The sequence below is a fragment of the Sturnus vulgaris genome, chromosome 13 (genome assembly GCF_052056855.1).
Source record: "Sturnus vulgaris isolate bStuVul1 chromosome 13, bStuVul1.hap1, whole genome shotgun sequence".
NCBI classification, from domain to species: Eukaryota; Metazoa; Chordata; class Aves; order Passeriformes; family Sturnidae; genus Sturnus; species Sturnus vulgaris.
Genome location: NC_142255.1, coordinates 9,172,385 through 9,197,313, shown reverse-complemented (window position 1 = coordinate 9,197,313; position 24,929 = coordinate 9,172,385). Strand labels below are relative to the sequence as shown.

The 24,929-nt window shown below is 42.0% G+C and overlaps 1 protein-coding gene across 1 annotated transcript in view; it reads left to right on the top strand.

Moving 5' to 3' along the window:
• Positions 1-9,812: 9,812 nt before the first annotated feature.
• Positions 9,813-24,929, top strand: part of TIPE3 (TNF alpha induced protein 8 like 3) — a 45,530-nt gene continuing 30,413 nt past the window's right edge. The window contains exon 1 of the mRNA XM_014874108.2: positions 9,813-10,197. Coding sequence (XP_014729594.2) covers positions 9,882-10,197 — 316 coding nt within the window. The 5' untranslated portion in view covers positions 9,813-9,881. The remainder of the gene's footprint in view (positions 10,198-24,929) is intronic.

Here is a 24,929-nt window from a genome sequence, read left to right as displayed (position 1 = left end):
ATCTTTTTTGCAGGGAGCGTGTGCCCGGCAGGCAGGGCCAGGCGAGGCTTGGTGTGAGCAGCTGGTCCAGCTCTCCATCTGCCGGCTGCGCTGGGTGCGTGCGGCTCCGGGCACCCACACCAAACCGGGACGGCTGAACTCACTCCTGCCACGACACAAATCGCCTTTCCCACCCTTTATTCGAGGAGATTTTATCACCTGATGGATTACGTAAATTACAGAATATAGTACTTATAAATGATACAAATTCTCATTTAAAAACAAAACAAAACAAAATCCCAGCACGGTGGAAAGTTGAACAGACTATTTCATCTCTTTACCAACCCAAGACTTAAATCATCACCAAAACTTTCTTTCCCTAATTTTTGCATAAACATTGCTCATTGTATTCTAATTGATCACCGCTTATCAAATAGTCTGGCAAAATAACAAAATGAGAATTATTACTTTGAGAATATGAAATTAATAAAAGGTGCATTTCTCTTATAAAACTTTACCCACAAAACCACTTTAGCAGTAACAGAATCAGAGAAGAGAGTAGGTGAAATTTCTCCATTAACTCAAGTCACCCAGGACAATCACAAAGAAAGGGAGTGAATAAAGGAGAGCCAAAAATCCAGATCACTGCCTGGGACAGGAGATTGAATTTTAACAGTCAAATATCCGAGACATAAAAATCTCAAGATTGTTCCAGGAAATGAACATATTACATTCCTCGCTGAGCCCTTGAACCTCACCCATCTAAGTGCACAGGAAAGAAGAGAATTTCTTCATAAATCAGAAATAAGAGAAACAGTGAATAAAGGCTGAGTCATCACAACTAAAACTTCATCTTCCACCTACACCTCTTACACATGCACACACATACAGAAGATGAACAGCATTGTTTATGAACACTGACACCTCTTAATATCAGATGAGTCATAATACAAGGTATTTCAGGATTCGTTTTATCATGGCATGTTAGAGGGATACAAAACAGGAGGTTGCTTAGATCCATCCCACATATGTTTTGTCCAGTGCTGTGTAAGATTGCCTTTTCATATAGCATTTTTCAATATCAACAGCATCTCACATTAAACAATTAAAGTCCATTTCTGAAACTGAGACAGTTATCCCAAAGCAGGTTTGGCTAGAGGTCAGCATGATACTGGATGTTTTGTAGTGATAATTGTTGCTATCCTTGTACTACTTTTATTTCTTTTCATTCCTACCTCTTAAATCTATGTACAACTAAAAATTTTACAAGTTACATAATCAGTTAACCAAGGATTTCCTCTCCTAACAGTTCCAGAACTTCATATCAAAATTTAGCTGCAACTGTACCCCAGCTGTGGATATTTGACTCCATCCTCATTCCTATTGTGTGATGCTCTGAGATGACAGCAACAGCACAGGCCCCTCGTTTCCTTCAGTGCTAAACTTCACTTATCAGACCTCTTAAATCCCTAGAACTCATTAGAACAAAGAATGCTGTCCTTCAGTAAAATCAAGAGTATCTAGACTCAGTTTTACCCCAGATACAATATTTTTATCCCCAGATTGTTATCAGCTACTACTTCAGATCTTTCTCTCTAAATTCTCAGTAGACTTCCTGGCACCTGCTTGGCTCTAGTGAGGCTCTGAAAGTTCTGTTTAGGCTTATGTGGTCTCATTTAGTCAGACTGGCATTTGCTGGGTGTGATTTCTTGTCAGTTAAGGGGTTTAATCAGGGCTTCATTATCCCTCAAAATGGTGGGAAACTTTCTTTAATCTAAGAAAGGACCACCCTTGCTTCAGTACCCTGATGATCTCCTGCAGCATTTCAGTGCACTGACTTTGGGATGATTTTCTGTGCTTCTTCAGACTCTTTTATTGTAACACCTGCTGCAGCCACTGATCTGCCCTTGAGCCTGTGCTCTCACAGTGAGTCTCTGCAGTGACTCAGCTGCTCCCTGCAACTGTTGATGGGGAGCTGAGTGGTGTTACACAACCCACCCATGGACACCATCACAGATCTGTTCCTCCGCTTTGCCTCTCAAGAAGGAACTGGGCCTCCCAGCCCTGCACAGAGAGGGTTTGGATTCTCACATTCCAAAACACCTAGTGCTGTCTCCTGCTCAGGTTTTGCACCACGTGCTGCTCATCTGATCATCCCACTCTAGCACCCTCCACACCAGCACTCAGTTTCCCTGTCACTCTCCAATCCTTTGTGGTGCTCAGTGCTTCCTGGGAGATGCTGAGCCTCCACTTGCTTGTCTGAAAATGAGAAATGCTTGGCCTCCATCATGACTCAATCTTTACTTGGCATTCTGTTCAAATACACCAGACATTGCAACTTTAATATGACAAAAGCCTTGGTAGAAATGGTTGCTATAGGAATGGCTGGGTTATCATCTTTGGCTCTAAACTGCTTTCAGATAACGCATCTGGTTCTCTCCTGCCTACAGATTTTGGTTAAATTCTTTAATTTTTATATGTATTTTACAGGTGCATAACAAACCAAGAGGGAAGATGTCCTGCAGACTGATCTGTATCCTCGGAGGTGTGACTGGTTAAGGTCCCAAGATGCTTTCCAGCCTGGAATACCTGTGAGCCCAAGTACTTTTACAGCCTGATTGGCAGCCATACACATTTACACTGGTTAAATGCAGCACTACTGAGTTATGCATTGCATAATCTTGGTTTTTTCCAGCTATTTTTCTCTGCACATCTTTGACAAATAAAGCACTGGAAGAGCAAAGGGAGTCCATCATGCAGTGAAAATAATCTGAGATCTCAAGCATTTCAATGTTAAGTCTCCCCACGGCAGCTCTGTCCAAACTCCCACACTCTATTCTAGGTCCTTGACATGGAGCAGCAATGAAAGTCATAAATACAAGGTATTTTTTCCTTCCTTCAGATTAGTATTTCTTTTTCCTGAAGGAGCACAAACATGACCCCTTATACAAACAGCTGTAGCATCAGGGAAACAGCTGGACATGGAACTTCAGTGCTAAGGCTTAGCTGTAAGGTGGTGTTTGACCAAAGGCTGGACTCAATCTTGGAGGTCTTGTCCAACCCTAATGATTCTGTGATTCTACTCTAGAAACAGACAGAATTCACATAAGGTTGTGGAGTAGATATTATTAGGCAGACACATCCCACAGTACTGATCCCAGCAATATTAAAAGAAGATGGTCTTCTGTCTTAGCCACAAAAAGGACCCTAGATCTACAATCCAAATTTTAGTTAGGAACAATAAAATCTCCAGATCTTCTCTAAAGACAAACTTGCATTGTCCAAATCGAATTCAAGTCCTTCATATATTGTATTTATGAGTACTGTGAGACCGTCTATGTGTGCAAGAGAAATAATTCACTTGAAAGTGGTACTTGCTGGACAGCAAGTTTCTAAGTAATTTCATTCCTTTTAGTGGGACTGTTGTAGGACTACATGCAATCTAGTTACCTATCTTATATGTTCCCAAGACAACCCATAAAATGCAATTTTATTCCTGGGTTGATGATATTTAGTTATTTATAGATAGGTGGGCAGCAGAGTGCTTTTTGCCATGCTATTAGAGATGGTCATGAAGTAATGCCCACACAGTCAGATGAAGATGATGTTTCCATGCTGTTCCAAAAATCACATCAAGCTCTACAGAAACCACAAATGAGCATATTAACATTCTGCCATTTGAGTCTTCTCAGCCATTTGTGGATGTTAGTGAATTGCTCCACAAAATATTGATTCCTGCCTCTCTGATTGCCTCTCAGAGATCATGATTCCCTTTAGCTACACTTCTTAGCAGGAACTCTACCCCCAGACCAATCCCAGCTGCTGCATCACTCTTGCAGTCACAGCTGCACCACTCCGGGGCTGAAATCCACATCAAGGATTCTGCTGTCTTGCCAATGTGCAGGTATCTCTTATGGCTGTAAATTCAGTCACAGCATCAAATGTAAAGAAGCATCCAGAGCCAGTCAGCTGCAAAACACTGAATGCTTTAACACTTTTCCTGATAATATCCAATTTATCAAAGTTCTACACAAGATGTACAACTCTCTGGATCTCATCATTTGTCTTTTGTGGGAAAGTGTGATCTACCTGTTCTAATAAATCAGGATGCATAGGCATCATTATTATGTGAATAAATAACAGTTTTCCAAACACACACTAATTTGAAATGCTAGAGAAGTTGGGGTTTGTGTGTTGAAGAATAAAGCTATACAGAAATAACCACAGCAAGAATGCATTTTCTAGGATACAGAAGTGTGTAAAAAACACCACGACTATAAAAAAGTGGATGCTAGCATAAAGAACAGGATTAGAGAAGTTAATTAAATAACTGATGCTACCTATAAACATTCTGGAAAGACAGTACAGTATAGGTCCTCCACGGTTTCCTAGCAACAAAATTTTCTCTGCTTTCTCAGAGTATGGTGAAGTTGTGGAATCCTCCTACACACAATTTGAAATCAGGGATAAAAACAAGGATGACCCATCTTCCAGGCTAGAAGCATAAAACTGCCTCAAAGCATCCTGAAACAGCTCAGGAAAAGGCACTGCTCCCTTAACTGCATTTAATTTGCATATTAGGCAAGGTCAAAGGCTTAAATGTAGCCATAAATCAACCCTTGTATTGAAAGGCATGTGAAAAGTAAGGAATGTGACATATTTCAAAATAACTTCAATGACCACCACAAGAATTAAAAAATAATTCCCAAAGAAAATAGCAGAAAGGTAAAAAGTTTAGACTAGTAGCTGTCCCCTTGCTTTCCCTAGACAGCATCAGAATAGGAATAAAACAGAAGAAAATCCTCTAGTTTATCCTATATTTCACAGTTATTGCCTTGGGAAAAAAATCTTTAAAATTTATTTCAGCACCCCCAGGAACAGAGAAAGCAAAAATTTATTTCAGCTAATCAGCTTCAGCCTTTACTATTATTAGTATCCCATCTGCAATGAAATTTTAAAAAGCAAGTAAAATTATTTTAAAGCCCTAATAGTTACTTATGATGCCTAAATTCCTAAAAAAAAAATGGTTTAAGCAATAGAATTTCCATGCAGAAATTTCTCTAAAGAAATTTCCAGCCAACAGAATTCACAGGTGCCTTTTCAATTTGGAAAGTAGCTTTCATTTCTTTAATCGCTCAGAAAGCAAGGCTCTGAGTTCAATAGTTTGCTAATATACAGGTAATTGCATCTATAAATTAAAAGAGTTTTATCTTTCTAAGCACAGGATAACTCACCATCTCACACAAAGGAATGGTAAAGTATCTGTAAGAAAATAAAACCCAATATCACTAAAGTAGTAGAAAACAATGAAATACCCAGGCAATCCAATTTAAAGTTTAATACAGAAGCCTTATTCTACAGGCAAAATTCTGCTAAAACAGAACAGAAAAGTAAAAACATCCTCATGGCCAGAAGTGTACATGAACATTTTTGCTGTTCAGTTCCCACAGGAGTCTTGTTTCTACAAACTAAGAGGAAATGGGACAAGTTACTACTTTGCTTTTTCACTTTATTTCACTTGGAATTAAAAACTCCTGAGAGCAGCTTACAAGGCATCGAGGGGATAGGACTGAAACTCAGCCTCAGTCTTTAAATCTGGTATTCCAAACATCACAGCACACGTTCCCAGCAGTACCAGGCTGCAGTCTCAGCCTGTGTCTGCTCCCTCAGCTCTTCTTTAAGTCAGTACCAAAGGCAGAACATAATTCAGCAAGACCAATAGCTAAAAATATGCCTGTGCTATGGTAGGTACTCAGAACTGTTGCTCTCCATTTCTAACAGTTATTTAAAAAGAGAGGGAACAGAAAATACTGAACTCTTCCATATTTATCCTCTCAATACAGGATGTACAAGCACTGCTTACATCATGTGCTACAAAAATCTCAGTCTTTGAATATCTACTGGCCCATGAGAAAGAGTTAAAATAACATAGACATCTTGTTCATCATTTGAGCTCCAAATCAAATCAGACTGTTTTCAGATTACAAGAGATGCATTATTGCAATGAAAATCTCCTAGCAATGCACATAAAATGTATATCTGCAATGCATGCTCATTGGCTTCCAAACATCAGCAAGAGTCAAAACTGCCAACACAGACAATCTACTGACACTAATTATTCATACTCTGGCAATAATGGCACAGGGTCATTTTTTCATGGAATATATACACATACACCACAAAGAAACTGGGAAATAAATCTAAAATCTACTACAGCACACTTCAAGAGTATGTCAGCCTGTGGGAGATGCTGTTCTGTTTAATGCATTAGCAGTGTATTAGCAGTAGCAATGGTGCTTGGTATGGAGGTCGAAGTGTGACCGCCAGAGAGTCTCATAAACGGTCAGACTTGAAAGTTTCCTTAACAAGTATGAAAGAGAATAAAATTAATAGTGTAACAAAATATCAGGCAACAAGTTTAGAAACAGTACAGGGTAGACAAATTCAAATAAAGAAATAATTTGTGAGGGAAAAATGTAACCTTACATTTTTACATTTAGAATTGAGAGGAAGATACAGCCGTACCCACCTGTCTGGAGAGTGTAAAGGAGACAAGTCAAACACAAAGATGGTAGTGGGAGTTCTGTTAGATGTAACAATGGAAAAAAGAGAGAGACTGTTTTCTGTTATAGGTTTGAAGGCTCAGTTTCAAGGAAGAAAGCTTGAGTAGCAAACAGAGGCAGCTTACCAGCCTTTTATTCAGCAGAAATGGATAACTGAACAGTTCAGATACAGCTCGTGGGATTCAGGGGAAAGTCTGTGCTCCACATTCAACTTTTAAATCACAGCTTCTCAGTCCCTCATTTCCCTCTAAAAAAGAAAAATACTACTATCTTGATTTCACAGTAGGCCTGTAAGGATAAATATAAGACATGGATGAAATGGTAGCTGGGCTACCCAAGTATTTAGAATTCAATGAAATTACATTTGTGTGAACATGCGAGCGTGATTTGCCAGTGGAACAGTGCAAAAGCATGAGTCCTGAAAGCTGTCACAGGCAGATCTCCAGCACTCACACTATGAGTGGGCAGAGGAGGGTTTCAGCTAAGTTCCATATGGAATGAAGATCAAGACCAGATGCAGCCAAAATGTGAATGGAGGAGCCATATAGAGATACAGCATCATATAATAACTGGGATTACATGGGGCAGCTCCAATGTTACCAGCTCCCCTGCTACATCCTACATGCAGAGATTTATAGACAAATATATTAACTGACCCTGGAGAAAAAACATTCCAGATTCTAAACATCCCTATCTTTAGGGAGGAATAAAGGAAGCAGTTGCAGAGCTACAGTCACAGAGATTCAGTTTATAACAATGAATATGTTATTGCACTATTTGTACCAAATGCAAAAAATAAATCATGAAATGCCAACTTTCTCCATGTGGAGTTTCATTTAACAGGCATATAGATAAGTGCATATATCGCTGTTAATAAACTTTTTGTGCTTTTCTCTGCACCAGTATTGTAATGAGTGGAAACTATGGAGTTCAGAGCTCAAAGCATATGGAATTTTCCAGGTCACATGTTAAACCAAGTGCGGGACTGTGCTGGGCAGAGAACATTGAGAGGAAAAAAACCCTTGAATTCCAACCATATGTTTTGAAATGAAACAATATGCTCATTCTGTTACAGCTGAAAACTTTTCTAACTGCTTTACGGTTAGCAGCAATAAAAAGGGAAAGTAATCTTGAGGCAGAATTTACTGTCAAGTAGCAAGTAATTCCAGCAGAGTAATGAGAATGCCCAATGTATATATCGCAAGCATGACAATACAATATTGATTAAATTATACCATTTCCATCATTATATTTATTACTGTGGTTATACAAGGATAAAGAAACTGACAGGAATTAAAGTAAGTGGAGCTTGGGTTTTCCTTTTAAGGATTCCATGCTAAGACTTTCGTCTTTCAGAAGATCATGAAAAATAACTTTTCCTTCTGCTAACTGAACCATGATCAGTAGCAGAGAAGTAGGACTATTAACTAGCTTAACATTTAATTCCAATTTTAGTGAAGGCGATATACTCAGAAAAGAAAAAATCCCACTCAGAAAATAGGGTAAAACCAGTGCCTGGAACACACCTTGGAGAGGCATCCACAGCTGCATTGTATCAGCCCCATCCATGACCCAAAATTCACTGTAGAGGCAGCTCCTTTTGCCACGGAGGGAGCTGGAAGAGTTCTGGTGGACACATCCCTTCAAAAAGCCAGCACGCTCCTTTGCTTATCTGATTACAGCCATTGCCATTAAATAGTCAGAATTTGTCCAGGTTAGAAATTATCATTAGTTTCTAGCAATTGAAGACAGTCCACAAAATTAATTAATTGTACTCAAATACAAACTTGCTCTTCCTACTAAACTGTGCTCTCATTAGGGAAGTGATTTAGGTTGCTTTTGACAATCATAAACACAAACAAGAACAACAATAACAGAAAGAAAACCAGAAAGACACTAAAATCACTTTCAGCTTTCAGATCCTATGCTTGGTGTGGTATCTGGGATTATTTCTGTAACTTAATATTGGGACTTTTCTGTTGCTACGTTGTTTCTGTTGCTACGTTGTTTATATCAGGACTGTAGATTATCGACATATTCTGCAGTCAAATTTTGCATTGGCTTCTCACAACAGAATCCTAGAATTACTTTGGTTTAGATGTTTTTCCTTACATGATACTAATTTATATTATTATATTCAGCAGTATATGGAATGTAATTTTAAATGTCATGAAAACATCTACAAAAGTCAGAATTTGTTTTCATGGCATAAAACCTGTAAGTGTCTTAACAGTATGGGCTCAGGTTATGACAGCAATGTCCCGAATTACTTGAAAACTAACTTTTCATTCCAGAGGTTGAAGGGTTTTGTGTCTAAACTGACCACAGCAACATGTGCATTCTGGGTCAGAAAGTTTGAGGTCTTTTCTCTCCTCAGGCTCAACCTGGTTTGAAGGCAGGGAAGCAACCTTAGAACAAAAGCCAGATTGGCTGAATTTTTAGTATTGTAGCATTGCACAGGATAAGCCATCACTGGAAATAGTTTGACAGAGCCCTTTGAGTTAAAAGAAAGAGCATGAGATTAAAAAAAAGTCTATGTTAAGGAAAAGTCTTCACACTTGTCAAGAGTGTCAAGTTTGATTTGATGCAATAGATCATTTTCTATATGCAGCCTGAAAGCAGCATCCAGACATTGATTTTTCCAGCAACAGGGGTGTATGGTTTTGGGGAGAGTGTTCCAAACTAAAGCTGAGGTCTAAACCTACAGGCATAAACCTCTGGCTGGAGATTGCAGTGTGCTGCAGGTAAGTGTTGAAGGCCCTGGCTGGCTCTTAGGATGTGACATATCCATGGATAGATCCATGATCTCCAAGGCCTGTTTTAGGATGGCATTTGGTTCCCAGTTAGAAAAGTACTTTTTGCTACTACTCTCCTGAGATTTTTGTGCTAGAATTCAAGTCACCTTTGGTCTATAACAGCAAGAAATACTAGAAATTAATAAAAGAAAAGGGAAAGATCTGCCCAACATCAGGGCTGAACAAGTGACCTCAACACTCTGAATTAAGGGATGGCCCATGACTGTAGTAGCTTGTAGGACAGAAGCAAAGCCTGCAGAATCTAACTTATAAATTTTTTGCTTCAAAACAATCTAATGACATGGCCATTTACCAGATATTGCACTGTCTCCCAAAGAAAAACATACAATCAGGAAGCAACAAAGTTCAGACCTTCATTATTCTTCTGGGCACTAATACCCAACAAGAACTGGCACTTCCCCATTGGCCTCCTCTCTTCTAGTTTTTGAGGACACTTATCACAGAGCTGGTGAAAAGAGACAAGGCGGCAGAAGCAGCTCAGGGGAGATGTCCGCAAGAAGAGTGACGGAACAGACAGAGGGAGATGCGCTGGCAGCGCCCCGGGCTGTCATTGCGGAGTGCCGGGCAGCGCAGCCCGTGTGCGGAGCGCGGCGCTGGGGCCGCTCCCGCTCCCCGCCCGCCGCCGCTGCCCCCGCCCCGCCCGCCCCGCAGCCAATGGCACTCGGCGAGGTGGCCGCATGTGGTGGCGCGGACCCAGCCGGGCTGCGAGCGCACACCAGGCAGCTGCCAGCCAGCCCCGGGCTCTGCTCCTGCCAGCGGCGGCCGAGCTGCCCCCGGCCCCTGCAGCATGGACTCGGACTCCGCGGAGCTCAGCGAAGGCGAGCTGGTCTCGCCCGCAGGTAAGCGGCGGACGGGCTCGGGTCCCTTCTTTTCCCGTGCCGGGAGGCGGCTCCGGGCAGCGCTGCCGGGCTCAGGGCACAGGGCAGCCCCATCCCCGCTCCCGCGGCCCCGGCAGAGCCGAGCCCCGGCCCGGTCCGGCGGCTCTCGGGGACGGAACCCGCGGGCTCGGGGTGCGGGAGAGCTGCCCTCGAGGGCTGTGACGTGACAGCTGCCTAAATCGCAGTGCTGGCCCAGGCTGGTGCTTTATACCCAGAGGCTGCGAAGTTTTCGGGCTTTGGTCGCGGCTGTTCCGCTGCCGCTCCGGGAGCGCCGCGCCTGGCGCACGGACGGAACGGGGGACCCTGCTCCGGGCGGGCACGCAGAGCCCCCGGCTGCTGGGCTTTTGTTTTCAAGCCTTAACTTGTCACCAGGAACCATGCTGCCTGGTTGCTGCAACCCACATAGTTCTTGGATGAGACAGAAGGAAAAAAAAAAAACAAAAACACCAACTCCTGCCCTTTCCAAACCTTCACGTTCTTGTGTCTTTGCGAAACAAACGATGGTTGATGTGCCGTAGTCAGAGGCAATCCTGCACACATGGTAAAAACGGGGACAAGAAACTTGAGTGAAACACACAGAGGTGGCATCGCTCTACCAGCAGAGCACGTGGCTCAGGGATGCGCTGTCACCTCCCGGCCACACCTCTGGGTGTCCGACCCTTGGGTCAGCGGGGCTGTCACCCTGCCCGCGGCAGAGCGGGCTGCAGGGGTGTCACACACACACACACACACGGACACGGGACTGGGCTGCAGGGGTGTCACACACACACACACACACACAGACACAGGACTGGGCTGCAGGGGTGTCACACACAGACACAGGACTGGGCTGCAGGGGTGTCACACACACACACACACAGGCTCAGGACTGGGCTGCAGGGGTGTCACACACAGACACAGGACTGGGCTGCAGGGGTGTCACACACACACAGGCTCAGGACTGGGCTGCAGGGGTGACACACACACACACACACACAGGGCTGGGCTGCAGGGGTGACACACACACACACACACACACAGGGCTGGGCTGCAGGGGTGACACAGATACAGCTGGCACGTGGCAGATGCTGGGCTCTCACAGACACCAGGTGCAGAAGGAACCTGTTTGACCTCCAGCTTCCCACAGTGGAAGTCACAGACATCTTTCTCTGAAGCCATTTAACTGGCATCAGATGCAAGTAAGTGCATTTGGAATGATGCCTGAAATAGTCCCAGTGATCACAATAAATCCAAATATAAAGTTGCCATGTTATGTTATTAGATCTTTGAGTGAAATCTTTTCACCATAACCAGTCCAGTTTGGACATGCCCAGCTAACACCCTCCTGCATCCCCAAAAAGAAAGATTTGAACGCCAAACAAAACTACAAAGGCAGAAAAGCACCAAATATATTACGAAATAGTTCACCTGTCTTATTAGTACAGCAGTGATAAACAACAGCAGGAAGTCATAAGATAAAAGTGTTGTCTGGTCTCCCAGCAGAACATTTCATAGCATAATCTTAAATCTAATTCAGTTTTAAATATTACGGGTATTTACTCTTGATATCTTGCTTTGTATTTTCTTATTGAGATCTAAAGAATTGAAGAAGATCAGCAACAGGTCACAGAGCTCCTCATATTCATAGAGCTCTGTTAGGCTGAGTTTACTTGTAAAGACCACCAACAGCTATAATTTCTCATCCAAACAAATCTTCCAAGCCATGCATGAAAAGCAACTTACAAACATTACATTTATAAACAAATTAATATAATAGAGCTACTGCCAACAGTTTACTCCTGTTTTGAATAGGATTTTCTTTTAAATAAATTTAAAATAACCATGCTTAGAGATTGCCATAAGTGCTTTTGATGTCATCACTTGCTAGCTGCCAAGAGTTGATGTTCATCAGTCTCCTTTCCTCTTTTCTATTCCTTCTTTGTACTATTTAAGAGAAGAAAAATCTGGTATTCTGGCCATACATGGCAGATGCCTATGCAGTATAATAAAATTGGAATAGAGAGAAAACTTGGATGTTTTGTCTTACCCAGCTGCATTTTTTTTTCTGCACTACAGAATTACTTGCTCTTTGTATTCCCCATAATCTTCTGAAAAACAGATTTTTTTTTTTTTCTAGATTTCCTTTGGTCTTTTTTCTGTACTCTGCCATATGTATAGTGCAGCCTCTCTGTGTCCGTGGGTGTTCAGGCTGTCAGTCAGTGCTGCAGGCACAGCAGCTGAGGGGCTGCAGTGGGGATTCAGCCACCCCCTGGCTCGGGGAGGTGCTCACCTCACCCATCCCAGTGACCCACAGCTCATGGGGCACACACAGTGTCCTGGAGGGAAATTTGGCATGGAGTCCTGGCGATGGTTTGATTTTGGGCACTGATTTTAGTACAGCTAGAGTTCTGCCCTGCAGTTCACAGCAAACCCAATGTTTAGCTTGCTCTCCTCATTACCAGTCCTGACACTTGCCTGGGTTTCAGCTGGCACAGCTCGAGCTCCCTGCAGCCACTGCCCACTGCTGAGGCTGGCTGATTGTTCCAGCCCAGTGGGATGCAGTTTGCTTTATCTCCAGGGCTCCACAGTGCTGATGCAACACAGATGTTAAAGCTTAGCCCATTTCAGGGACTGCACTACTCGTGCAGTGCTCTCCCAGCCTTTAGTGCAGTGGCACCCCTGCCCGTCCTGGACTCACATGGGTGTGCAGGAGGCCACCTAGAGCACCCCCACCATCTGCCATACACACGTGGCTTCCAAGAACCAGCTGGAGTCTTGCTCCAAGATCCCAGCAGCCTCATTTGCTTTAATAGCCCACTTAAAACTTGAGTCTCTAAGGAGGCAGAAATACTTTTTCTATATTTATGCCAAACATGTTGTCACAATAGCATCTTCATAGTCCTCTAGTGCAAACAAAAAGTTCCTTATATGTGAGCAGTGCAAGATGTTAGCTGTACTTTAAAGCAAACAAACAGCAAAACCACCACACCTCTAACAACATTCAGCTCTACAGCCTTGGCTCCCACGAGTCTCCCACGCCCAGCTATTACTGCTTTGCACTTGAGGTGTCTAGAGGGTCAAAAAGCTTTGGTTTTCAGAAAAGGTTACTCATGAGACAGACTCCTATTAAGAACATTAAACAGGTCTTCATGATTCTGAAAAAATTATATATTGTGGTACAAAAGAAGAAAAGTTACATGCTTACTAGCTAGTAAAATTTCAAGTTTTACTGTAGAGGTGACTAGTCACATTCTTTTTCTTATCCTACAAAAGAGCTTTTGAGAACTGAACAGGTAATCTTAAAATAGAGCATTGTTCTCATTTTTTAACATCCACCTATTGAGAGGTTGGGTTTTAAAAAAGCTCTTTTCAATAGAGTAATGTCTCCTTTTCCTCAGCTCTTTCACAGTCACCCTGCCACATGAAAGAATGATCTTCCATGTCATCTTTCAGAGTAACATTTCACAAAAATTCAGGTCATCACCAACAGAAATGATTTTGCAGTGGGTTTGGAAATTCTGCATGTTGGAGAAAAAGGGTGTGAGGCTTTCATTTGGTGTGCCTTGTCCTGGGTTCCCTGGCTGAAACAGGCAGGCATTTGGCCACACACCTTTTATATATACTGATTTCAGCCTTTCTACAAGCCACTAAGTCACAACATGGATCTTCATGCTTGTTTTAATGGAACTGTTATGTCACACTAGTGACATATGATAACCAGAGGCTAAGTTGCCTGCATGGTCTCTGAAACAATACAGATTATCCTCATGGAGTTTAAATACTGTGGAGAGCAAACTGTTGCTGGTCCCTTCTCTGTGTTTCCTTCCACAGAAGTCAAAAGACATTTGGCCTAGGGAAGGGCAGCTTGTACTCCAAGTAGAGCTCTAAACTGGTGACAGGGGTTTTGGTTTTTCGTTTGTTATTTTTTGGGGTTTTTTTAGGAATTGACAATGTTAAACCTACAACTTTGTATAATGGCAAGAACAGCAAAATGAAGGCGACCTTATCACCAGGCTTGTATCCATAAGGGCTGTGGGAGCCTGATTATGACTTCAATGCATCTTCAACAGAGCCAAGATCTTACCCTGGAACTCTTAGCACAAAAATGTTAATGCATTTAAAATTATTTGATAAATTATCTGAGCTTTTCCCTGGACAGTAAATATAAACTTAGTAAAAAACTCAACGGATTGAAACATTATTTAGTGGTGTAAAATGACCTCTACAGACATGAATAATTTTTCTAGAGCTGTAGCATTACTTGATTTGCAATGCTTAGCAAGTAATTTTTTCTGCAAATTATTTATCATGTTATGTGAACTGTCTGTGGTTTTGTGATGTTAATCTTTGAAGCCTATTACGTATTTTAATCACTGTTTTACAGAGGTAAATGCCATTCAAGAGTTAATATGTTCTTGTAAAAACAAAATGAATTAGAAAGCATAATGAAGACATTTAAGAATTATTATTTGAGTCATCAGTAACATGCTTATGTGATGTATAGTGCAAGTAGGCATTGTTTAACCTTTTGCAGTATCACATCATTTGAAAAATATATCCTTTGCCCCAAAGAATACTTGTGGGAAGAAGGAGGGGTTTGGTTTACCAAAGCCTTGCTTTGATTCTACATAGAAAGTAACAAACCAGATGAACAATAATATTTATTAGACTTCAGACAAGCCAGAAGAAGTAGTAGATAACATGTTCTAGATATGAAAACTAGAAAAATATTTTGAAACCAAAGAACTTCTATTAAGTTCTTTCTAGCAACTGTCTAATAAAGGGCTGTCCCTTCCCTTTCTGCTGGAAAACAAAGCTGATTGAAGATGGACAGACAGCAGGCATGAACTAACATGCCGTGGGACCTGTGCCCCAAACTGTTACAGGGATTTCTGGATCACTCTGCAAACTGGGGCAAGCACAGGTCCAGGTCTCTCTGCCAAGAGAGTGAGCAAGGGATGCTTTGGGATGAGCAGGCAGCAGCAGCTGGGGCAAGGGTGTGAGCCAAGAGCCTGGTTGGGTGAAATTTTTCTTTTAGTGTTCCCTCCAGGAATCACCTGGGCTGCTGATTTGCATACAGACCCCTCATTAGCACAGCAGCTGTCAGTCAGGGAGCCTTGTCCAGCAGGAAAAAAAAATAGAGTAAAAACTTTAAAGGGAAAAAATTCCAGCCACGCTGTAAGGATAGTAAAGACCATAAATAATCCTACTTTTGTCAAATTGACTAGACACCTTGGACAAACAATAACTTAGTTGAACAAGTCAATTTGTGCAGGGTTCTGTTTTTCAAATCAAGTGGAAATATGAACTTCATGAAGCACTGGATGGAACCCAAGCTCACCTGCTTGTGCAAGATCATGACCAAGCTGTTCCCCCACCTGTGATTTTGATGCTGCTAGCAGTCAGTGAGCAGGAAGCCTCCACTCTAATATGTAGATATGGACAAGAAATTTATGATGGCATATTAAATTCATAAGTAGGAATATGAAGAAATTGCTGCCACACAGCAATTATTGGCCATTCCTGTCTGCATTGCCAAAGGTCTGGGATGAGCCTGAGTTCTATTTAAAGTGATATTTTGGCAGTAAGGGATGAGCTGTTCAATACAATGAGTGCATTGCCTCAAAAAACTCACACTTCCCCTTTGAAGAAATAAATCTTTTAGCCTTTCATCTCCTCTACAGCAAAGACTAAAAAGTCATGGTGGGAAGAGTAAGTCACCTTATTTAGCTGGTAACAGAGCAATCAAGCTATAAATCCCAGGTGAAAAGGACAACAGTAGGCCAGATGAGAGAGTTCTTATGGAGACCTGGCCTGTCTGAGAAACCTTTGGTACTTGCATTCTACTCATAGCATCAGCCTTAGGGTGACAGGCCCTCCCAGGAAGGTAGGAGAACCCTGTAACTTTCTAAGAGACCTTCCTATTTTATCTGGTAAACTAAGCAGGACCTGGCTGTGAGCCCAAGCAGTGGTATACAATCCTCTAATCTGTTTATCTATTAATACACTTCCTGGCACTGTTTCAGCCCATGCTAGATAGCCTCCCACTAAATGTCCTGGCATGAGACAGAGGATAACAGTGGCCAGTATGAATTAAACAACATTTGGAGTGTGGGAAAGAATTCAGCCTGTATCCAGATGGCAGCACAATGCATGGACAAAAGGTTCTGTCCTGGTTTATTTACAGACACAGACCCTGTGGTCAGAGCAGGGTGCAGAGGTTCTTCACTGGCACTGTGGCTCTGATGCCTGCTCAAGGTGTCCAGGCTGTTGGACTGCCTGGGGACCCTGCTCAGGGCAGCTTCCCTGGGCTGAGACCTGGGTTTGGAGCCTTGCCCAATTAAAAGTGTGTTATTTGCTGTTTGCCTGCAGAAATCTCTCTGCCAGTTCCATTATGGGAGGCCATTTCATGGGCTGACAAATGCAGCTGGAGGAGATTCATGGGAGGCTCAGGCTTGCTGCAGTAACTACAACTTTATACCCAAGCCTCAGACATCATCTTGAGAAGCCAAGCTGAGCTCAGACATGGGCTGGTAGCCAGTGAGTTTCTCTGCTCTTTAAGGCAGACATCTTGAACAAAAAAAGGCTGAGAAAGAGCAAGAGTCACTTTGATGTCTTTTCAGTGGTCACTGATCCCTCCTTGGTACAGATGCTGGTTTATGTCAACTTTTAGCAGTTGGCTCTGTTCAGCCTTCCTGCAGAGGAGCAGACTGACCAGTCCCTCTGTGCAGGTGTAGATTTTGGCTGACATCTGTTGATATAACAATACAAACGAGGCAGGAAGATTAAGCCATCTATGAAACAAACACTTCACCATGGAGAAATTCTCTTAGGTCTTCTTACTCTAGTGCTAGTTTAATATGAAAGGTAATCCTCTGAAACACTGAAAGTTAGCATAGTACCTCACTTATCACCATCTCATTCCTGGCATTGTTTATCCAAGCAGTTTGTGTTGCAGAAAAAACTAAATTCTTTATTTCTTTCTCTTTGAAGAAATATATTAATGCTATTATTGTGTTAGTGTTTCCTTTCCAAAGAGTTTTCCATCTACTTTTAGAGTCTATAGTTTACAAATCACTGACAGATGCAGGTCAAACAAATACAAATTTCTTAGACTTTTCAAATTTGGGGGTATTTTTAATTTTTTTAATTAAGATAACCATCTTTCAGATGATTTTTTCAACAAAAGCTCTGTGCCATATAGTGTTATGCCAGGTGAATGTCTGTAGCTTTTGTTTACTTGCATTTAATTTTAGCTTTGTGTTTTTGTGCATCATTTCCCTCTAACTCTCAGAAGTGAGAAGGAAGTAGGCTAAAGGTATCAAGAGTGACCTTCATGTTCACTTCAAAGCAAGTTATAGTTGGTGCCTCACTATTTTTATACATTATTAATCATCTCCACCGTTGGGAATAATGTTTACTAGTAGATACAAAGGTAATCAGTACAGTCATTATGATGCACAGCTACTGGATTCATTAGAAAGTGATAAAGAATTGGTGAGGGAAAATATTGACTTGAATTACAGGTTTAAGAATGGGATAAAAAGTTCAAGCCTAAGTATATGTAAAAACCACTTGCACAAACCGTGTACAGTGCCAGTACATTCCCTTCCTACCCCCTTGGACTAACTGGTGCTCTTTAAATAGACCTATATATATATATATATACATAACTAAGAGAGGAAGTTTCTGTTCAGTGATTAAACCTCAGCTGCATCAGAAACTGGCTTCTGTTGTATGAATGTAGTCTGACCTGAGCTGAGGTTTCTCTGGCTTCTTTCTTACCTGCATTTGTTTTTAAGAGTCTATTTCTATACCAGTTCTTAAAGGTCAGTATCAGATTATCCTGCATAAGAAGGAAGGATGTAACACTTTGCATCCTTGGGGCAGATAGAGCTGAGAGTTTGCTCTTGCCTGCAGTCCTGTCCCTTCCTTTCCCCCAACACAGACCCACAACTGAATGCAAATGCAGCAACAGGAAAGGAAAACAAGCACTGAGAGCCCCCAGACCTGTACACTCATCCAAAACAGTCACCACTGGCATTTCTCTGTAGAGCACTTCCCCTTACAGAAATCATACAGAACTGATGGAAAGCCAAGAACAAATTGTCTTTAGGACAGATGAATACCAATGTTTTCCACAATTCCATGATTTAACTTCAGTTTGGATTAAATCAGATGCTGCAGGGCTTAGAGCAGTCCCAATACTTAGTTATTAATCAGCTGCATCCGTTTATCCTCCAGGCCAGGATATCTCCTCGAGTTCTGGAGCCAAACTGTGAGCCAGGGCTCTTAATAGCTGGTGTCATTCATTTCTGCACAACTTTCTCTTGAACTTGGTGATTTTATTCTGTGCTGGATGTTTGAAAGCCTAGCTGGGGACAGCCAGAATATAGCCAGTGCTTTGTTGCCCCATACTTGTGCTGGTATAAATGGATGTTTCCTCTCCATCAGGAGCAGTGAGTGTCACTGCACCCTGGGAGGACAGGCAGAAACTCCTCCTGCTTTGAGGAAAGGCACATGCAGAGGGCAGGGAAGGTCTAGAGTCTCCTTGCACCCTCGCTTTGACTCTGCCACCAGGCAGGTACCCAGATTTTGGCTATATTCTCCATCTTCTAACCCCTAGAATACTTTTAAATTCTCGCTTTTCTTATCCATCCTCAGATCTTACACTACCAGTTTGTGTTCATTCTCCAGATCCCCACGTCTTTCTAGCATTTAACTGATCTCTCACTTCTCTGTGCCCCAGCCAATATGCTGTTCTCCTCAAGCCTCAGTTTTTCCAGTATTGATCTGATTCTTCTTCCCCAACTCATTTCTTCTCAAATGCTCTTGAGTTTATGATTTCTACCACTTAAAAAAGGGAGCAAATGCTGATAGGTTATATTTCAAGAAAGAGGAAATTGATGGAAGTAAGATATCAACTTGGCATTGTAATTAAAGGTTCTAGAAACACAAACTAACCTGCCTCCTCTGGCAAACAAAAACTACAGACAGTGGGCTTGCAAGTGGGATCGGGAAAGTTAATTTGATTTTGAAATACTGAAACAGGTAGATGCAATATTTGCCAGAAAGTGAGAATACAATAACATCTTCACAGATCACAAGAGCTTCCCAGCTATTTACAGAATGCATTCCTGAACAAACAACTCCTTGAAGGAGAAGTATATCCTCACACCTCTAAGTTCAAATCATTGGGCTTGATTAGCAGATCCAGGGGAGAGTTGCATCTGTCACCAGACACAGCAGCCTGTGAGTGTCACTGATCAGATGAGGTCAGGGGAGGACACTGTTTTCTAGTGATAGAGCTTAACTAAAAGCAGTAAAGGAAGCCAGAGCCTTGACATTTTGCAGAGTATTGTGTTGAATCACAGCATGCAGATCTCCCTCACACAAGGTTACAAATATATATTTTAAAAGTGACAATATACTTTAATTTAAAAATATTAGAAGAGAATTCACAGAAATTGCCTCTAGAAGGCAATCAGAAGCTTTAAACAGCAGTGAAAAGGCAGTGAAGGCAAAAGATGCTTCTGCAAACTAAAATGTTCTTCACTTGGGACAAGAATGTCTCAATTTTCTTCTGCCAATGAAGCAAGGATGAGAGCACAGAAATGCACGGAGGGAGGCTTCAGGGAAAGGGCTGAAGCCCAGGAATTGCCAGGTAGGTAAAGACTCACCAGAACACCAGCACAGTGCCTACATCCACCCTTCCACTCTGCTACTCACTGGCCTGAGCTGAACCAAACTAAAATTGGGCCCATTCTGCCCTTGGGAGAGTCAGCATCCAGCCTGACACTCGGGTTTCATCTTCCATCACTGGTGAAGAGAAACAAGGTTCCCAGAAACAGGGTCCCCGTTTTCCACCACAGCACGTGTCTCTGGATTGCTGGCTCTGTCAAAGCCACCTCCCTCGTCCTTGGCCAGCAGCAGCCGTGTGTGAGCAGCCAGGACAGAGAGGGGACAGCCCTGCCCGGCAGGCAGGGACAGCACAGCTCTGCCCTTCCTTGCGTGGTACAGTGCAGCAGGACAATCTCCCACCACACGATTCTGCAGCCAGGATATCTCTGAAATTCCCCGGAGCTGTGTCTGCACTTGCCCATCCAGCAGGAGGAGGAGTTCCCGTGTCTCCTGCACTGCTGGGAGCTCTGTGTATTTACCCTGAGCTCTGCCAGGGAAGTGGTGCCTTAGCAACAGCCAGAGTAGCATTGAAGAAGAGACAAGTGACATGTAGGAAGAGAATTTAAGGCGATGATGGGGGAGAGATTATTCAATGTTTTCCATATTTTCATATAACGGAATTTAATTTCCTTGAAGTTACTGCAGTCAATGACAAGCAGAAGTGTGCACGTGAAATACCTCTGGGTGAGCACTGAAATAAAGCATGACTAGACATACCAAATAACCCATGCAGACTGCAAGGGGTTGTTTAAAAAATAATTATATACTTGTCACTGAAGAAGCTTTTCTGTATTTATAATTCCTTTTTCCTCGTAGCCTCGTCTGATGGCATTCAGATAGCATGTGTGCCATTATGTTAAACAACCAATTCTGGAATACTTCACTTCTTTCCTCTCTTTTACAGGCATTGAAGCAGCAGTTACACTTCTTAATGGGGATTATTTCAGGGACAGTTGAGGCCCATGCTTAGTCACTTCATCATTGACTAAAATACAAGCTCTGCTCATATGCCATTAAAGAGATTGGAAACAAATCTTTAAATAAGTACTTAGCTTGCTTTTAAAGCAATGTGGTTTCTTTACCATGATAAAGTGATAAAAATACATATGAGATCATAAAGCTCACAGTAATTTTGTTGCTGAAGAAGTTTTACAGCTATCTGCTTGAATTCATTTGGTTTGAAACTAGCATTTTTTGAGTTGAAAACATTTTTTATACAAACAGCATGTGATTGAATATAACTAACTTTTTTATACATATGTAAAGTGGACAGAAAACATTTTCCCTAAGTAAGGAAATGCTATATATAGAAGAAAAGCTGAAGACTTTCAAGTCACAGACTTCAGTAGGTTTGTTAACACCATCCCCAGGGAGGCAGAAAGACAAACAATGAAAAAGCAATTTCCTTCACAGGAACATACAGAACATCAGAAACACCTAGGGAAGAGAACAGTGTTGTGCAGAGTGGAAGTCATTCATCCTGTTGGTTCACATTTTTCACTCTTTTAATCATCATTCCCTGTTACCATCATTGGCAGGTGCACACACATCAGTAGGTAACACTGAGTTTTTAATATTTTTAACAAATGTCACAACCTGAATAAGCCAGAGGAGGTGCAGCCTCTACAACTCTTGAGATGTAAAGTGTGGAATAACAGCTCTGGGGAAGAAGGAATGCTACAGGGCATTACTGTGCCATCAGAATCACAGACCCAGTGGGGATAGAGCAGTCTGTGCCCTCCAGAGTGGCCAGGGAGCACCATGGCCAGGAAACTGCATCCCTAGGGGGACATAGTGCTGCTGCCAAGGGGAAAAAACCTGCATCCAGACCTTCTGCAACTTCTTCTCAGACCTTGAGGGTGGCAGATCTGGATCGTGGTAGGAGTTGGACTAGATGCTCTTCCTTTTTTCTTTTCCTTTTCTCTCTTTTTTTTTTTTAACAGCTACACCACAAAAGGGTTAATATGAACACGAGCACACAAAATTGTTATTTAAAGTTACTTTCACTTGGCCTCACAGACACACAGCTTTCACAATGACAAGGGGGAACCAGAAGGTTGTCTATAGCAAACCAGAATTAATGCTGGGACAGTGCTGCCTGAGCCATTGGAAGCAGGGGACTGATGCTGCAATAACAAAGTTATTTAGGTAGAGCAGACATCACAGAGGAAATGTTAGATGGCTGCACTGAAAGGGTTTAGGAAGGAGACTGGGATGTGCATGGATGTGTCAGATTTCAACAGATGGAATGCTGCTTTGGGGTTTATGTAATTCAGAGCTGTTCTAACAGTATTCAGGGACTGACATGCAGAGTAACAGAGAACAGCAGTATTTAAGAAGCTTTGCCATGTTTTCACATGCCCATTTGGAAAAAAAGATGGGAAGAAAATATCCAAATAAGTTTTTCCTTCATAAAAAAACCCCAAACACCAAAAAGAAACAAACAAAAAAAAAAAAAAACAAAAAAAAACCCAAAAAAACAAAAAAAAAAAAAAAAACAAAAACCAAAACTACAGGGGCAGGAATCCTTTCTTTGTGTGACATCCCAGTTAGGTTTGTGCATTAGCAACACTGTATTCATATTAAACCACTTCAGTACATTGTAAAAGGCATCTGTTATAGACATATCTTTCCAAATAGAGTTTGCAACTTCAGATTTCTGTTAAATAACACCTTCCTGCATTTCAAGGCAAATAAAACTGGAAATTTAAGGGCACTAAAGATACTAGGCTAATTTCTTTGTGCATCCTCCCATATGATAACTTTTCAAAATCTGGTGGATAAAGTACTGGGCTGACAGCAGGATCTTAATGACAGCCTTAAGCAAGTCTTTCAGTTGTATCTATTTCTCCTCCCATTCCTGATTGTCTTTGTCTGTTTTTACCTTCCCTATTTTAGGTGAGAAATGACTTTAATTATATTTGTGCAGTAAGAACCCTGAGATGCTTTATGAAAAGCATGTAAATACCAATATCAGTGCAGGGCATGGTCCCTCATGATACTTTTATAGGTGTATTATCAGAGGGCTTCTCTACAGAGAAAAAGGAATCTGCGCTTCTGCAGTTCACATATCATCTTAAATGTGAAAGATACACATGCATTCAATAAGGACTCTCAGAAGTTTTTTGTAAAAAGTACTGCAGTTTTTACACCCTTTATCTTAAGCAAACTTGACTTTTTGTCACATTAAACAGATGACTCAAATTATTTTCTTCAATAAGCAGTGCTACTGCATATCATAAGACAAAGCAATGTTACACACAAATGTAAAAACTTCATATTTTTAGCAATTGGGTAGAGACGACACCTTTTTCTCCTCCATTTTACCATTTGTTTCTGATTCCAGCTGTTTAGCTTTCTGGCAATGAAAATATGTTTGGAATCAGAATAAACCCCACAATTTGAAGTTATCTGGTGTTTTTTTTGTTTTGCTTTTCCCTTTTATGTATTCCTACTGAAATAAGGAAAGCCATTCACCCAAAGAGAATTTACCAGAGAGGGTTTGGCAGAACTGACCTGCTGATGACTGCTGGTATATTCTTTGACACAAGTCTTTGCAGGGTGGGATCAAGCACAAGAAAAGATCCTGATCAAATGTCTGGACACGGGGTTTCTTCCATGGCATTTGCACATGCCTGGTGTAACACTACATCACCCGTGAGAGCCCAGCTGCAGTGCACAGTGACAAGTGTTCCCAGTGCACACAGAGCCGCTGCTTTCTCCACAGCCCAAGTTTCAGCCCTTGCACACCGAGGAGTTTGTGTGGACTTCACATACATAACCCACCTACACAGTGATCTTCTCAAGGGGTGCCTGCTGCCAAGCTGGCTTGTGTGCAGGCCAAGGAACATGGACATTTTCCAGTCCTGTCTGTTAAGCCTTCCCTGCAGGAAGCTGGCTTCCCAGGGTGTGAATTTGTGCTTTAAAACCATCTGCCCTACGCTGCTTCATCCCAGGCAGTGCCTTAGTGGGAGAAACAATAAATCCTGTTCAAAGGTGATGAGGTCTGGTGATCTGCCACTAACCCTCACATTTTACAAAGCCAGATGAAACCTGGCATGAAATACAGCAAACTCCAAAATCAGGTCCAGCCAGAACACAGCTTTCCATTAATAGAGCTCTGACGGCCACCTTGCCTGTAGAAACTCAGGCTGAAGACTTCCTAGTAAACAGCTGTAGAGGATAATGTTATTTTCAGTCTCCTACTTCTCAAGATCAGTTTATTTAATCCAGAAATGAAATCATGGCAAGACAACGTTTTCCACACTCAGACACACTGGAAGAATGCTGAACCCTGTTAATGCACAGAGGAATCAATGTCTACTGGAGAGACAACAAGAGGCACTCAGCATGTTTGCAGCCAGGGAAATTCAGCCTGACATCAGGAAAATCAGAGTTACAGCCACTGAGAAGGAATGTTGGTCTTTAGGAGCAGATCAGACAACTCTCTCTTCTAGCCTGATCTCAGAGAAAGGAATGGATTCCATGATTGATACAGTTTTTTTTCCTTCAACCCCAGGTTTCTCTGGCACTGAAACAATACACAGCAGTTCAAAGCTTAGCTCAGTGATGTAAACAACCATTTTTTACACCAAACCTGACTCACTTTCCATGTGAGCAGACAGAATAACCTTTTCCAAAACTCAGTCCTTAACTCCATCTCATTTTAACACTGATAGTCTTTGAGATAAAGCCTCCAATTGTTCTGGAGGATGTAATTCCTTCAGTTAATATCTGTGTAGATTGCCCCATGCTGACATCAGCCAAGCAGCCTTTGCCAGCTGCACCTCATTCATTGATCAGTTACCTAATCAGACATTGCAGGTGATTTTTAACACAAACATTGCTTTCCAGAGTGTAAATGCAGACAGTTCAGTTGCAGAGACTCATGAAGACAGGTGAAAAAAAATTTAAAAAACGTAGTAGAATATTCTTATCCTCCAATCTGCAGCAAGCCAAAAAACCATAGATTGCATTAAGCCATGAGATCAGGTGCACCCCATGGAATCAGATCACTGATTTCACAGTCCATT